Genomic DNA, 16,555 nt, shown 5'->3' with positions numbered 1-16,555 from the left:
GCATTGGGCCTGTCTGAGAGAGTATGAGCTTAAAAAAGGGAAATTTAGGCTAAATAAAATGAAAGAAGTACTTTACATAGCGAAATATAAATTTGTGGAAGTTATCTTGTTTTATAGGCTAGAAGAGTAAGTCAGTACAAAAACCTAGATGATGAAACCATATTCTGTTTCCAGTGGAAAATATGATTTGGAAAATGAGAATTAGATGGGAGGGTGGAGGTGAGGTTAAAGGATATTGTCCCTGACTTCGGAAGTTGAAGTTAGAGTGACTGTCATGAAACCATATCTCTTTAAGAGAGAAATTACTCAGGGGCGCCTGGGTGGCTCAGTGGGTTAAGCCTCTGCCTCGGGCTCAGGTCATGGTATCGGGGTCCTGGGATTGAGCCCCACATCGGGCTTTCTGCTCAGCAGGGAGCCTTCTTCCCCCTCTCTTTCTGCCTACTTGTGATCTCTTTCTCTGTGTCAAATAAATAAATAAAATCTTTAAAAAAATAGAGATTACAGAGCTGAATCGAAGACTTTTGATATAGTAATTATTATGGTCATAGGTGTCATATCTTGGCATTTGGGGTTGGGTTGGGGTAGTTTATGTTCAGATTTATTTTTTTTTGAATTTTCCACTTTGTACCTCTTTGAATTCTCTTGAGCCCCCTCAGATGCCATCTGTTGATATAATCTCATTATGATCCGAATTCTCTACTCTTAATACTGTAAACTACTCACAGTGTCAAAAAATCTGTACCTACTTGTCTATGAGCCTTCCCCTGGTCTTTCTGCCCAGGCCATGACCCTGGTATTCATTCCCTAATTGTCCTAGGATTTTGCTAGTGGATAGGTATTCCATTAAAACCACTAGACCTTGTGTCAAAAGTCCTACCTAGAGGTATTTGTTATTTTAAATCAGTAAAGCATTTTTAAGATTTGCAATTTTATTAAGATCTTGTATTTATTTTTAATTATTATTATTATTATAATTATATTTATTTAGGAGGCTCCACTCCCAGCATGGAGCCCAAAGCAGGCTTGAACTCAGAATTGAGCTGAGGGGCGCCTGAGTGGCTCAGTGGGTTAAGCCTGTGCCTTCGGCTCAGGTCATGATCTCAGGGTCCTGGGATTGACCCCCCACATCAGGCTCTCTGCTCAGCAGGAAGACTGCTTCCCCCTCCACCTCTGCCTGTCTTTCTGCCTACTTGTGATCTCTCTCTCTCTGTCAAATAAATAAATAAAATCTTTAAAAAATAAAAAGTCACTAAACTGAGCCACTCAGACGCCCCCAAGATCTTGTATTACTTTTAAATTTATTGAAAACAAAAGAGATGAATATAGACACAATACAGCTCTCAAAATTACCAGTATTTTAGGATAAGCAAATATGCCTATCTCTCCCCTAACACCCCATTCCTTGCTTTAAAAATATGTACATAAGGGTGCCTAGATGGCTCAGTCAGTTGAGCATCCAACTCTTGGTTTCAGGCTCTGGCCATGATCTCATGGATTGTGGGATGGAGCCCCAAGTTGGGCTTCCCTTGGGGTGCTCTGCTTAGTAAGGGGGTCTGCCTGGGGATTCTCTCTCTGCCCCTCCCCACACTTGCATGTGCGTGTGTGTGCGCGCGTGCTCTCTCACTTGCTCATAAATCTTAAAACACACACACACACACACACACACACACACACACACACTTTTTCTTCCTAGTTCTAGGAAATGAGAGAGAGAATAGCTCAGAAGGGACAGTGTATCTAACTATCTTTTTCCATTCTAGTTTTTAGTTTTTCTCTTAAATAAGCAAAACGTTCTCCTTGTATGTCAAGTAAGGGCATGTTTACTAGAAAAGATTTAGAAAATTCAGAACAACATAATAATTTTACATCCCTTAAAATTGCTACCTAATTAACATGGAGGTGAGTTTTTGTTTTGTTTTTCAGAGTTGAAATTACTTGACACTTAAAATTTTATATCTTCCTGCTTTTATTTTTTTAAACTTAACATTTCCATAAGCATTTTCACATATCATTAAAGATGATCCATAAACAATTTTTGGCTGCATATTCTGTCTGATTTAGGTTTCCATATTTAGATTTCCATATTTCCTACTATAAATGATGCTGCCGTGAACATCTTAATACTAGAGCTTTTCCTGAGTGTTTGATTATTTTCATAGGATAGAATGTTACTAGCTTTTTTTTTTTAAGATTTTTTTTTTTTTTTTCTTAAAAAGAGCGAGAGTGAGCCCAAGCAGGGAGAGAGCAGCAGGCAGCAGGATAAGTAGGCTTTCCACTGAGCAGGGAGCCCGATGCAGTGCTCAATCCCAGGACCCAGGGGTCAGGACCTGAGCTGAAGGCAGCCACTTAGCCAACTGAGACACCCAGGCATCCCTGTAATTAGCTATTTTTAAAACTAATTTTATCTGTTTTATTTTTATGGTGTCTTAGTACTTTGAATTGGTTTTTATGAATGCTTTTTCTGGATATTAATCATTATTTCTTCCGTATGGTCCTCAGTTTGTTGTCTTCAAATTCAGTCGTGCATGTTTTTCTCAAACTAGGATGCCTAAAATGGATTAATCTTGGGGTGCCTAGGTGGCTTGGTTGGTTAAGTGTCTGCCTTTGGCTCAGGTCATGATCCCAGGGTCCTTCCTGGGATTGAGCCCCACATTGAGCTCCCTGCTCAGTGGGGAGCCTTCTTCTCCCTCTCCTGCTTCCCCTGCTTGTGCGCTCTTTCTCTCTCTCTCTCAAATAAAATCTTGAAAAAATGAATCTTCTGTTCTTTCTCCTTTCCTCACAGTATGGCTGACTGAATCACAGAAGGCTTATCTTTTCATCTTTGATCTTCCCTTATTTGTCCTCTGCTACATCTTGTCAGCCATTGAATCCTTTTGATTCAACCTCTTAAGTGTTTTTTGCATTCTATTCACTTTCTCTAACCCTACTACCACTATCTTATTATAGTTACTGTTACCTGTCCCCTGTTGTTTCTTCAGTAGCCTGCCTCTAGTCTTCCTCCCTCCCTTTCAAAGTCTTTGACACACTGCAGTGAAAGTTACTGTTCCAAAAAGACAGTCCTATAATGTGATGTTAAGTCTCTGGCTTGAAATGTTTCAGTTACCCTGCTGCCTGCAAGTTAAAGGTCTGCATGTGACTTTTCAAGTCACCTTTTCAGTTTCACTTCTCCTCACCTTGCAACTTCTTTTACCTCTTCTCCTTAGACATCAGGTACTGAAAGAAGCTGTGATGTTTCCTGTCTTCTGGACTTTGCATATGCTGTTCCCTTTACCTCAGGCACTCTTGGCCATCATTACCCTCCACTGACATCCTACCCCCCAAACACACATACGCTCCTGACAATCCCTACATCTTTCCCACTGTACTTCCAGGTCTCAGATAATACTGCCTGCCTCCCTAAGAAGCCTTCACTGACATTCTCCTCAACCAACTGAGTGCACTTCACTGAAACAGCCACTTTTAACATCATTTCCTTCCAGTTTTTTTTGCTGTGTGTATGTTTATCCACTTGTTCTATGATTATCTCTTTATCAGCACTTCCCATATAGTTTTTACAAGGAACTCAAATGGCCATGAGATACTACCAGTTCTATGTAAGAAGGATTCCATCAAGTTTGGAATACAGTGCATACTGTATCTTCTTGGAAATTCATAATGTAAATTAGCATGTGAAAGGTCCTGAGACATTCTACTAAGCATTTCACCGAGGACTGACTATATGCAGTGGTGAACAAAAACAGTTTGGACCTTACTAAATCCTAGGGTTGTGTTTTGACCTTTTCTTAAATTAACTGTACTTGCTCTTTTTGGTACTGGACATCACCCCTTCCTAAAACTGATCCTTTGTCATCTGTATCACTGTATTCTCTTAAGTGTCCTGGTATTTCTCTGACTTGTTCCTTCTTTACTTTTGTCGTGGTTCATTTTCCTCTGTCCACTAAATGTTGGTGTTCCTTAGAGTGTGGTCTTAGCCCACTTCTCTTTTCCCTCTTCCTCTTCTCCCTGTAATCTCACACACTCTGGTGGTTTCAGACATCATCATGCTAACTCATTGTTTTAGTGCATCCTCAAAAGATGGTAGAAATGTTTCAAGTACAAGGGGCAGTGTCTTAGGACGTGAAGTAAATCCGAGCCTCTTGGGGGAAAAGGAGCTGCGACGCTACCAGCTTCCACTAGTAGACAACCAAGCTAAAAATTTGAAGTCATTCTTCACTCTCCCTCCCAGATTTCTCAAGTGCTGCCACTTTCACATCCTCTGTACTTACATCCATTACCTCCCCTCCAGTGTCCTTGCCACTCCTCGTTTTATGCCTTCATCATTTCTTCTTGAAACTGATTGAAATAGCCTTCTTTTACACGCAGTTTGCTCCCTGGTTTCCAGCTTTATGGAATCATCATGGTGTACTAAAAAATGCAGGTCTCATCACACCATTCTCTTGCTTGAAACCCTTTAGGGGTTCTTTGTGTCTCTGGAGTAATGATGAGAAACTCCTTAACAAAGCTTAGAAGCTGCCTCTTCTGCCTTCCTCTCTTTACTCCATAATTATTACTTTATTCTCATCAGTCTTCAGCTGTCATGGCACTTCTCTGTTTCATTATGGCTTTCTCTGGTGAGATTGTCCATACTACCTCCTTTTCTTGTAATACTCTTTCCTTGCTTGCTTCCTTCTATATATCTCTTTTATTGCATTTGCACATAAGCAGATGATGTATAATGAGGTTTTTTTCCTCTCTGGACTGTGAATTCCTTGAGATCAGGGAGTATGTTTTAATGGTTTTTATAATCCTGCACCTCTGGTGCATAGTAGGTTCTCTGTAAATGTTTGTTGAATGAATGAGATCTTGAACAAATTCATTCCCAGCCGTGGTCCTTCACCTCTTGTATGCCCCACCCCTCTTGTCTGAAATTCCTAAAGTGCCAGTTTTACCAAGGGGGTTTTTAGATACCTAAATTCTGAAGGTTGGGAGAGTTACCTGTTTTTTTGTTTTGTTTTTTTTTAAATAATGATGTTGCATTATGACAATATTAAAAGTGATGTGGCATCGTTTTTAGTGTATAGAGAAATCCAAACCCTTAATAGTTGCCACGTGAGACTACTGAATATACTTTACAACTTATGCATGACATTGTAATATGTATTGATTAAACTTGTCTTTTTATTATAGAAGCCTGTTAGTGGAGACTGCATTAATGTTACAGGTCATTGGCTCTTCCATCAATTTAATATTGCCCTAGAATACAAAATTCAACAACTAAAGTAATTCTTAAGACATTGTCAGCAGCAGTATAAACTTCATTTTGTATTTTTCTTTCTTCTGTGTATCAAATCCCAGATCTACTGATGTACTGCTCTGGGGCCTGTTCTCTTTTGAGCCATGCTAATATCTTGCCACTTGCTTCATTCACGTTTTGAGGTTAGTGCAGTTGCCTCCTGACTGTTAACTTTCCTCGCTTTTATCCAGTTTTCATCCATCTGCTACACCTTTGCCAGAATGATCTTTCTTAAAACTTTTATCTGATCACGTGAGTCTTACTTAACATCCTTTAGTGGCTCCCCATTGCCTTCAAAATGAACTACAGACTCCTGAGAATGGAAGCTAGTCCCTGTGCACTTCTAGCTCACCTCTCTGCACGAACTCCATCGTGCAGCCCATGCTTGAGTGTACTGAACTCTCAGAGTCCTTTCATGCCTCCTGCTCTCCAGCCTTACAGCCTTTGATAGAGGCTGTGGCCTTGACCTCTCTTATTCGCCTTCCCACCCCTCACCCTTGTCTGTCTGACTCCTTTTCGTCCTTTCAGTCTTCCTCCGGGAAGTCTGATATTCCCATCCCAACCCTAGACTCTGTGTTACTGTTGCACACCATGCTTATGTGATGGACATGGACACGTGCTTACCTTGAGGATAGGGACAGCAAGTTATTCAGACGTTTCACATAGTGCCAGTACATGTATGATCTCAGTAAATAAATATTGACTGTTGCCATAATTGTTAGTCATTCCGGAATGCACTGTTAACTTCTTTAAAATCTGTTTTTGTAGCCTCAAGGAATAGGTTCTCCTAGTGTCTACCATGCGGTTATCGTCATCTTTTTGGAGTTTTTTGCTTGGGGATTATTGACAGCACCCACCTTGGTGGTAAGTAATCTTTTAATTTATTTATTATGGACTTAAATCTCTTTTTGTTCAGTTTCAGGGGGGTGGGAAAGGTAGTCCTTTTTTTTTTTACCTTTCCATGGTGAATTCTTACACCAATATTATCAGCTCTTCAGTACTGTATTTTACTAGTTTAGTTGTCTTTTCCAACCTTTACTTCTCCCTTACTTTGTGGGGAGGGCTTGGCTGGGTGAGATTCTTGTGAACACTGCCCTTGGGTAAGCAGGGGCTCATTCCCCGCTCTGGATAGGGTAGATGGGATTCTTAAACTGAGAGGCTTAGGAAAAATGTTATCTATGACCTGAATTACTCAGCATTATTATTTTGAGATTCATTCATGCAGCTGCATTTTCCAAATGCAAGTTTCTCTTAGGTTAGGCTGAGTCTCGAGAGGTAACCTTTTCACAGCCCTAAGCTGATTTTCCCCAAATATCCCAAGGTTTGGAACCTTAGAAAAGACGTCCCTGCTAGTCCAAACAATTTAGGTGATAACTAGTTTTCTCCTTTTGATGTAGATCAGGGGAATGGAATAAAGGAAGGAGTAGTTATGGAAGAAGTCTGTAATACCTTGAAAGGTGTAATTAGGATAAATGTATAGCTTACCAAATCTAATAGAATTTTAAAGTGATATGCTTCCTTATATTTTTTGAGATTGCTCGTTACACAGGAAAGGTTTTCACAAAAACGTTTATAAATAAATTATATGATCATATAAGTAGATTTATGTTCTAAAAAAGAGAGAAAATTTCCATTCTATGTATCTCCATATTATATGGCTACATAATCATTACTGGAGCTACATAAAATATGAATGTTTAATAGTTGTTTTGAATATATAGGGCATATTCATCAGTACTGTTAAAACACAATTCAGGGGGCACCTGGGTGGGTCAGTGCGTTAAGCCTCTGCCTTTGGCTCAGGCCATGATCTCAGGGTCCTGGGATTGAGCCCCTTATTGGGCTCTCTGCTCAGCAGGGAGCCTTCTTCCCCCCTCACTCTGCCTGCCTACCTGTGATCCCTGTCTCTCTCTGTCAAATAAACATAATCTTTTAAAAAACAAACAAACAAAACCAAAAACACAATTCATAAGAACAGGAAAACTCAAGCACAGTTTTTTCTATAAATAAACCATGCATTGCAAGTTAGAATAGTTCCCTGAATAGTAGCAGTTACCTGACATGTAATTGTAAGAATGCTGATTTGAGTTTGTTTTCATTGAGATCTTTTACTTTTTAAGAAGGACTTACTTGGGGCCACCTGGGTGGCTTGGTTGGTTAAGTGTCTGCCTTTGGCTTAAGTCATGATCTCAGGATCCTGGGATTGAGCCCCACATCAGGCTTCCTGCTTTTCCTGTCCTGCTCCCCCTGCTTGTGCGCGCGCGCGCGCGCGCGCGCGCTCTCTCTCTCTCTCTCTCAAATAAATAAATAAATAAAAATCTTTACAAAAAAAAAAAAAGGATTTACTTGTAATAGGTCATCAATTGTACATTAATAGATTTTCAAAATAATTGAAATGTGAACTTTTAAAATACCTGATCTTTTTTTAATTTAATAATTTCTGATGGGAGTCCTTCAAAAATTAATTTATACATTTCCTGCCTTCATAATCGATGCCGTACCCTGATTTGGAACTTCATCAGGTGATGCAAGTTCATTATGACATTTGTAACTTCATTATATTGTAATAACCTGATGTCATGGGTTACTGAGGTGCTGTGATAACTGTGTGGTCTCACACTTATATTCGCTTCCCTCATGTTCCAGCGTGTTTTTTTTAATAGTCTACTACCAGTTTAACATATAAATCTATCTGGTGGGGCATCAGCCCTATTTAAAAGCATCAGTCCTAGTTTAAAGTACTTGAGCTTTGTGATAGTAAACAGTTCATTTATATTTATATTATGGTGGGTTCAGGCACAGTTCTAAGCACTTGAAATGCATTATCACTATTAATCGTCTAAGTCCCCTTATGGGTGAGGTATTAGCCTGGTAATACAGACGAGAAAATTAAGGTTTAGAAAAATTAAGCAGCTTATTTGCAACTACTATGATAGTAAACTGCAGAATTGGTATTTGAAACTAGGCTTGCTTTGTTCCAGTGCTAAGCCTAGGGGAAGGCTGGGAGTAAGTGGTTCATACCTGTGATTTAGGTAGTTAAGACTATTGGCAGTGTGAAGGGTAGCTAAGTAGAGAGATTAAAATGTTTTGGGTAGTTGTTTGTGAGCCATCAAAAAAGCTTTTTGTGATATTTCCATAATTTGTCAACAGGATTTAAAGTGTATATAGCAATTTTAAAAATTTGCTTCTATTATATATTCTTTAGATAGGTCAGGTTTTTGTCTAACTTTGATATTTTTTTTTCCTAATTGGACAAAAGGAGACTGTCTTCTTTAAGAACAAGAAAGAATCCAGTTATTTAGACGTAAAGGCTTGTTTTTTAGTTCATTTATTGTAGCTAACTTTGTGCTTAGTATATTTTTAATTTTTTTGTTAGCTAAAAAATGGGTAGTGCTTTTGATTTTTTTTTTTTTTTTTTTTTACTTTATAAAATGTTGAATTGCGTTCTGATCAGGAAAATGAAAGTTGCTAATTTGGGAGGACTTGATTTTTTTTTTTTTTTTGCCAGCATGATTCTATTTTTTGTAATAATATCTATAACATTGCCAATTATTTGATTTATAGCAAGAATTTCTTCGCCATGGTTGTTAAAACAGTATTCTTAATTCCCGTATTTGTCCTTTATATCTGATTTTTTTTTTTTTTTTAAGATTTTATGTATTTGACAGAGATCACAAGTAGGCAGAGAAGCAGGCAGAGAGAGAGGAGGAAGCAGGCTCTCTGCTGAGCAGAGAGCCGGATGCGGGACTCAATCCCAGGACCCTGGGATCATGACTTGAGCCGAAGGCAGAGGCTTTAACCCACTGAGCCACCCAGGTGCCCCTATCTGAATTTTTTTTTTTTTTTAAGATTTTATTTATTTATTTATTTGACAGAGAGAGAGAGATCACAAGTAGACAGAGAGGCAGGCAGAGGAATAGGGGGAAGCAGGCTCCCTGCTGAGTAGAGAGCCTGATAAGGGGCTCGATCCCAGGACCCTGGGACCATGACCTGAGCCTAAGGCAGAGGCCTTAACCCACTGAGCCACCCAGGGGCCCCCCTATCTGAATTTTTAAATGGCGAAATGGAGTTGTGGTTATTAGGAAGAATTGTCTGTAATACTATCATAGTCCTTACTCTTTATCTTTTCCCAATTTTACTTCATTAATAATTTTAAAGTCAAGCATCCTCAGAAAAAAATTTACATATTAATGAATATTAGGCTCAGAATTTTATTTTTGTAGTTCTTTTCTTATCTGTAATGTATACATGTTTTTAAATAATTGCAGTTTTTGTGTTCTACATTTTTCTTTGTGTGATGGGGAGATCTGGGTGGGGATGGGGTGGGACAGACCTAGGCAAAACAAGGATTGAGCTGTCACGATTAGATTGTATCTAAATGCTGAGATTTGTTATATTGCAGATTCTTACAGGTACTGCAGCCTGCAGGCATTGGAATAGCAAGAATCTTTGAAATATCTAAAGAAAATAGTGTGTGGAAGCACATGTATATATAATTCTTTCTCTATATATGTTACTTTTGTTGAGTCCCCAATGTTGGGTCCCCCCATAATGGGTCCATGGTCAAAGGAGCAAGACTGATACAAAGCGAAGGTCAAGCAAAGCTTTACTTCGAGCCAAGCATCAAGAATCAAACCGACAGTCAAACAGATGGGTCAGGGCCGCCCCTTACAGAGAGGGAGACCCCTCCCTGCCTCACAGACTAACTTTTATAGAGCAAAGGCCATGTGGTTGGGCCGGCCACACACAGCTGGCAAATGAGATTGTAACACACAGAGAAAGCTGCACAGTCATGCTAGGTCACACACGGGTGGCCAATTGAATTACAATTTACCCTATAATAGACATTTGAACTAGCCTATCACTTTGGTCAGAATTGGCGCCCAAAAGGCAGGGCCCACACTCCTTGGTAGCTAGGGAGACAGTATGCATGATCTACTGATTGGAAGCCTCCACCTGACCCGACTCATCCTGTATTCGGGCTATTATTTCCCCTGACCTGACCCACCCTTATATTTGGGCTTTGTTACCTGGGACTGGTTTCCCGGACTTGCTTTTAAGTAAGTTCCCCTGGGGGGGGGGGGGGTGCAGGGTCAATTTAAGTTTTACTGCATGAACAACAAAATGGCTGTTCAGCCTAGGTGGGGCCGCTCTGGCTAAATAGGCCCTTACACTTTTTTTAAATAATTAGAGATGCAGTGTATGCTTGTTGTAAAACATAAAGCAATATAGAATTGTGTAAGGACAGAAAAATTCCCCTGTAATCCTACCTACCCCTCCAGTCAAGCATCAACAGTTTGATAAGAGATCTTGGCTTCAGGGTAAACTTTACCTTTCCTGTTAGGACAAATCAGCCAACCAGAGATGAACATTTTCAGCAGTTAAAATGTGCATTTGTCACTGATTTTTTTTTCTTACTAGAAGTGAATATTAATGATACTTGGGGAGTTTTATCAAAATATCTGGGCCCTATAACCTGTCCTGCTGAAGTCAGAATCTTCCAGGGTGAGGCCCAGATGTGTATTTTTGAGAAGTGATTCTCATATATGTAGTATATATCACTAATTAAGAACCAATAGATTAATTCAGTGTGGATTTTAAAAGGTTTTGCTCACTTTGAGGCTTTTTACTTTCAAATTTGTGTTGTTGACGTTCTGGCAATCTTCTTTGTTTTAAACTCCTGTGCTCCCTTACTCCCCACCCCCATGTTGGTGTTGGGGACATGGGGGAGGGGGATTTCAAGGTACAAGAAGGCACCAAATCATAGTACTTCACCCTCTTTCTAAAAGTCAGTTAACTTTAAACATTTTATTTCCATTTTATGTGCTTTGAAACGGATTATAACCTAGAGAGTCATGGCTCTTAACATTTATTTTTTAAAAAGGAAGAATGGAGGGATGCCTGGGTGGCTCAGTTGGTTAAGCGACTGCCTTCTGCTCAGGTCACGATCCTGGAGTTGCAGGATCCAGTCCCGCATCGGGCTCCCTCCTCCACAGGGAGTCTACTTCTCCCTCTGACCCTCCCACTTCTCATGCTCTCTCTCTCTCTCAGTCTCTCTCTCTCAAATAAATAAAATCTTTAAAAAAAAAGGGGGGGAAGAATGAAGATGAAGTTATAAGTCAGTTTACTTGTATTTTTTCTTTTTAAGATTTTATTTATTTGTTTGACAGACAAGTAGGCAGAGAGGCAGGCAGAGAGAGAGAGAGAGAGAGAGGAGGAAGCAGGCTCCCTGCCGAGCAGGGAGCCCAGGGTCCTAGGATCATGACCTGAGCGGAAGGCAGAGGCTTTAACCCACTGAGCCACCCAGGTGCCCCAGTTTATTTGTATTTTAAGTCAGTATCTCTCCATACATTGCTCTCAAAAATTGTAAAGTTTTAGTGCTTTAAATTTTTTCTTTTAAGATTTTTGTTTATTTATTTGTTGGAGACTACATAAACACTGGGAATGACAGGCAGAGGGAGAAGCAGGCTTCCTGCTGAGCAAGGAGCCCGACATGGGACTCTATCTCAGGACCCTACTAGTATCATGACCCCAGTTGAACGCTTAACTGCCTGAGCCAGGGAGGCATTCCAGCATTTTAAATTTCAAAGATTTTCTTTGATTTATTCATTTAACAGATAACCAATGTTAAGATATATTAATTATAATAAATAGGATTATGATGTTTGGGATTTATTAGCCTTAGTTTTCTTTTTTCTTTTTTAAAAAACTTTATTTATTTATTAGGAGAGAGAGAAAGAACACAAGCAGGGGAGGGGCAGAGGGAGAAGCAGACTTCCTGCCGAGCGGGGAACTAGATGCAGGGGCTCCATCCCAGGACCCCAGGACCATGACCTGAGCTGAAGTCAGATGCCAAACCTACTGAGACACCCAGGAGCCCCTAGCCTTAGTTTTCAGAACCAATGTGAAGTTAAAGAATTCTTTTTAAAAAATTTCATGTGATTTCCATTATCTTTGAGTCTTAAACTCTTAGAACTTCTAGAACCCTGTGTTCTCCTAGAACACAGTGAAAGAACAAAAGTTGTGTTTTAATGTGGAGGACCTGCCCAGGGGAGGATGGTAAATTCTCTACCAACAAGGAGATTTACATTCACTACAAAGAATTTTAGACTGCCAAATATTTTTTAAGGACTGAAGTCTAACACTTTGAGAGGCTATATGTTTGGTTCATAGTGGGTGTTCAATCAGTGATTAATATATTAGACAAAGAGAATAACAATAGGAATCCATAGTGCTAAGAAGTGGCTTAACTTTTTTGACCTATGGTTCTGGAAAAACTAGGCCAGTGTTTGATGGTCCCGGATGCTCATATGCAATGTGTGTTATGGAACAAGACCCTATACTCAAATTCTCCAAAATTCTCCGGTGTTTCTTCTATGTAAATGGCTTAGCAGCCTTTGCTACAGAGGTAGTCCTGAGGCGTTTAATATTTTAAGGACTGTTTCTCCTAAAAGTTTTAGAATTCCACAAATTTTACGACCTGTAAAATTTCTTGGGAAATACTATATCTTTTCCTATTTGGCTCTAAAGTCCAGTGCTAAAAGGATCCTCACAGATTAAAAATCTTTACATTTGTATTGTTAGATTTGTCTCTATGTTAAAATTTTGCTAAAAAATCAAACAGGAGGGGCGCCTGGGTGGCTCAGTGGGTTAGGCCTCTGCCTTTGGCTCGGGTCATAGTTTCAGGGTTCTGGGTTCAAGCCCTGCATGAGGCACACTGCTCACCATGGAGCCTGCTTCCTCCTCTCTCTCTGCCTGCCTGATAAGTAAATCTTAAAAAAAAAAAAAATCAAAACAGGAATGTTTGTTTATCTTAATTTAACTATACTCTTTTTTTTTTTAAAGATTTTATTTATTTGACAGATAGAGATCACAAGTGGGCAGAGAGGAAGGCAGAGAGAGAGGGGGAAGTAGGCTCCCCACCGAGCAGAGAGCCCGATGAGGGACTTGATCCCAGGACCCTGAGATCATGACCCAAGCTGAAGGCAGAGGCCTAACCCACTGAGCCACCCAGGTGCCCCAAATTTAACTATATTCCTTTTGGGGGTTGTAAAGGTTTTTATTTTGTAACATTAGCTAAATTGCATGATTATTATGTTAAGTCACTTTGGAAACAGTGTATCAGATAATTATGAGCATTTAGTGAGTAATTACTAAATGAAGGCATTCTGTGAGGCACTAATCGAGATAAAGATACATTAAATGCAAGGTATAGTGTATTTAGTACCTATCCTTAAGAACTCTGAAATATAATTGAAAGGAAATAAATATTAAATACATGAAGAATTGAAAAATACTAGAGCCAAGTAGCTCAGTGATAAAAGAAATTTCACAAACCCTTTGTGACTGTCGAGTGCTATAATCACTTCTTGTTGGCTCTAAAAGAGGAAATGATTGCTTTGGACAGGAAAGTTTGGTGACAGAGGTGCAATTTGGAAAGTTTGGGGTTGGCTAGAGAGGCAAGATGAGGGGAACAAACATGCCAGATGGAGATGATGTCCTGTATGAAAGTGAATATTGGAAAGCATGAGAATATTTAAAATGGTGAAAAGACCAGATTGTTGGAATGGAAGGTAGCTTGGCAAAGTGAATCATTAGCAGTGAGATCTAGCATATTATAAAGCTTTTTGTAGGCATTCGTTATGGTCTTCATTCTTTGTAACACACATTTTTTTTTTTTTTTGTCCCTACAAAGATTTGGCCCTTAGTAACTATTGGAAGAAAACTGTATTTGATTTGTTGCAAAAAGTTTGGAGATACCACTTTAGGGAATTTAAATCTTTTCCTTTAGTGCAAGAACTGGCAAACTATGGCCAGATATATAGAGCAAATCCTATACATCATGGTAGTAGCCTGTTTTTCATAAATAATGTTTTATTTGGGGCACAGCCGGACCATTCCTATACATATAGTCTTTGGCTGTTTTTGTTGAGTTGAATACTTGTGACAGAGACTGTATAGCCTACAAAGCAATAAAAAGATACCTGCTGTCTGGTTCTTTACAGAAAGTTGTAGCACTGTGGACAGTTGGGGCCAAATGATTATTTGTTGTGACGGGCTGACCTGTGTGCTGTAAGGTGTTTTGCAGCATTCTTGATCTCTACCTCTTAGATGTAGCTCCCCATCCAAATTTTGACAATCAAAAATGTATTCAGACGTTGTTATATAACCCCTGGAGGTCAAAATCACCTTCAGTTGAGAAAATATGTAATATATATCATATAAAATATACAGACAAACGAATATCATAAATATGTGCTTTTTCCTATGTTAATGATTTTCTTTGACTAAACATTTCATTTCTAATTTTCTTTATTTTTACATGTGAGTTCATTTTTGTTAAATTTCTAGTTTTGGGCATAAGAGTAACTGAAGAAAAGGGAGGATTTTAATCCCTCTAAAGGTTTTCTTACAAGATGTCAGAATGTACACTCAGCATAGTTTTTCTTCCTAAAGAGATTTCCCAACTTTCTTATTCTCCATATTGCCATTCTCTCTTACATTTTTTGGAGAAACAGCATGGTCTAATGGAAGAAGCAGTGGCTTTTAAGTCAAGCAAGAACTTGGTTGCCTCATCTGTAGAGTGATATTTTATATAACCCATAATGTTGTTAGAATGAAATAAAATTATATATAAAGTCTCTGACACATAAGCTGTAAAAATGGTAGCTGTTCCTTCTTATTTTTTCAGTAATTTTTCCCTCCAGTTGCTTTTTCAACCAGTGGCTACCCAGTGGTTCACTTGCTGCCCATTGAACAAATTAATGTTAAGTGGTTTGAGACTCGGTCTTAGAAAGAATAGAGTAACTTGTTACACATTTTCAGAGGTGGGGATTTCTTTTTCTTACTTTATGGTGTCTTTCTAGATTCACTTTTTAGCAATTAAAATTTCCCTATTCTCCCAGTCTCCTATCTCAATAATGCCTGTCTGTAAAGGAGTTGTAAGTCAGTTATATGTGGCAAACAGTGAAGGCACCACATAGTAAGTAAAAGCATGGACTTTCAAACCCAGCTTCATGTGTTCAGTTTCAGTTTTGCTACATACTATGTAATCATGTGTAAGATGCTTAACCTCTGCCTCTATCAGTGTTCTTGTAGGATCATTAAGAGGAATTGAAGGAAATAATATATGTAAAGTGCCCAGTTTAGTGTTTTGTGACATCGTAAATTCCAAATAAATGTTTGCTATTATTAGTACTTACTCAAATGTATAGCATCAGACAAATCTGAAAATTTACAGGAGATAAGATTTTGTGAAGGTATGTTTTAAAATGTAAATGTAGAAGTTTTACTGAGAGTAAAATGTGGTGTGAGATTTTTATTTTGTATTTTTTCTTTAGGTATTACATGAAACCTTTCCCAAACATACATTTCTGATGAATGGCTTAATTCAAGGAGTAAAGGTAGGATCAATGATGTATTTGCCCATGTACACACAGGCACATACACTTTCATGTGTATACCTCTGCCAGTATAACAGTTAGTTAATAGACAAATGCACTGTTAATTTTTACAATTTGAGTATATCTTGGGGGGTTGCTTAACACTTCAAAAAAATGAACTGGGTTTTAAATATGATCTTTATTATTAAAGAAAAATATATTTACTTTCATTGGTCATCTAAAAATGATCTGATTAAAATACAGACAACTACATATAATGATAAACCACATCATAACAGATTTATGTGTTGGCATTTTTATTTCAGAGATCTAAATGCCTTTATAAGCCAACAACAAACATACAGCCTGAAGAGAAAAGAACTATTAAAAAATACATAAATATAAAACTATATTAAAGTCTTGATTATTATACATACTCTCTACTCTTGATTTCATTTGACCAACAAGGTTTATAAATAGGTAATTAGCCTATGAATATAAAATTTAGCCTATGAAGGGGCGCCTGGGTGGCTCAGTGGGTTAAAGCCTCTGCCTTCGGCTCAGGTCATGATCTCAGGGTCCTGGGATCGAGCCCCACATCGGGCTCTCTGCTCAGCAGGGAGCCTGCTTCCTCCTCTCTCTCTGCCTGCCTCTCTGCCTACTTGTGATCTCTGTCTGTCAAATAAATAAATAAAAAATCTTTAAAAAAAAAATTTAGCCTATGAATATAAAAACAGATAACTAACATGATATTCTTTATAGAATTGCTAATGTGGAATTATTGTGATTGAGAATTCATTAGAGCATTTCATATGAACATGGAACCAGAGCCTTGCAGGTGATTGTAGACAATCTTGAGAAAGTTTTAAATTTTATATAGACAAGAAATAAGTTATCTAAA

General features: G+C 38.6%; 1 protein-coding gene across 2 annotated transcripts in view; it reads left to right on the top strand.

Annotated features, from left to right (window-relative positions):
- Positions 1–16,555, top strand: part of MFSD14A (major facilitator superfamily domain containing 14A) — a 42,720-nt gene that overhangs the window by 7,964 nt on the left and 18,201 nt on the right. For both annotated transcript variants that reach the window (XM_080801152.1, XM_080801153.1), the window contains exons 2-3: positions 6,041–6,136; positions 15,613–15,675. In XM_080801152.1, coding sequence (XP_080657278.1) covers positions 6,041–6,136; positions 15,613–15,675 — 159 coding nt within the window. The remainder of the gene's footprint in view (positions 1–6,040; positions 6,137–15,612; positions 15,676–16,555) is intronic.

Source organism: Martes martes (genome assembly GCF_963455335.1).
Source record: "Martes martes genome assembly, chromosome: 4".
NCBI lineage: Eukaryota > Metazoa > Chordata > Mammalia > Carnivora > Mustelidae > Martes > Martes martes.
The sequence above is the reverse complement of the archived record's forward strand: the minus strand, read 5'-3'. Positions and strand labels throughout refer to the sequence as shown.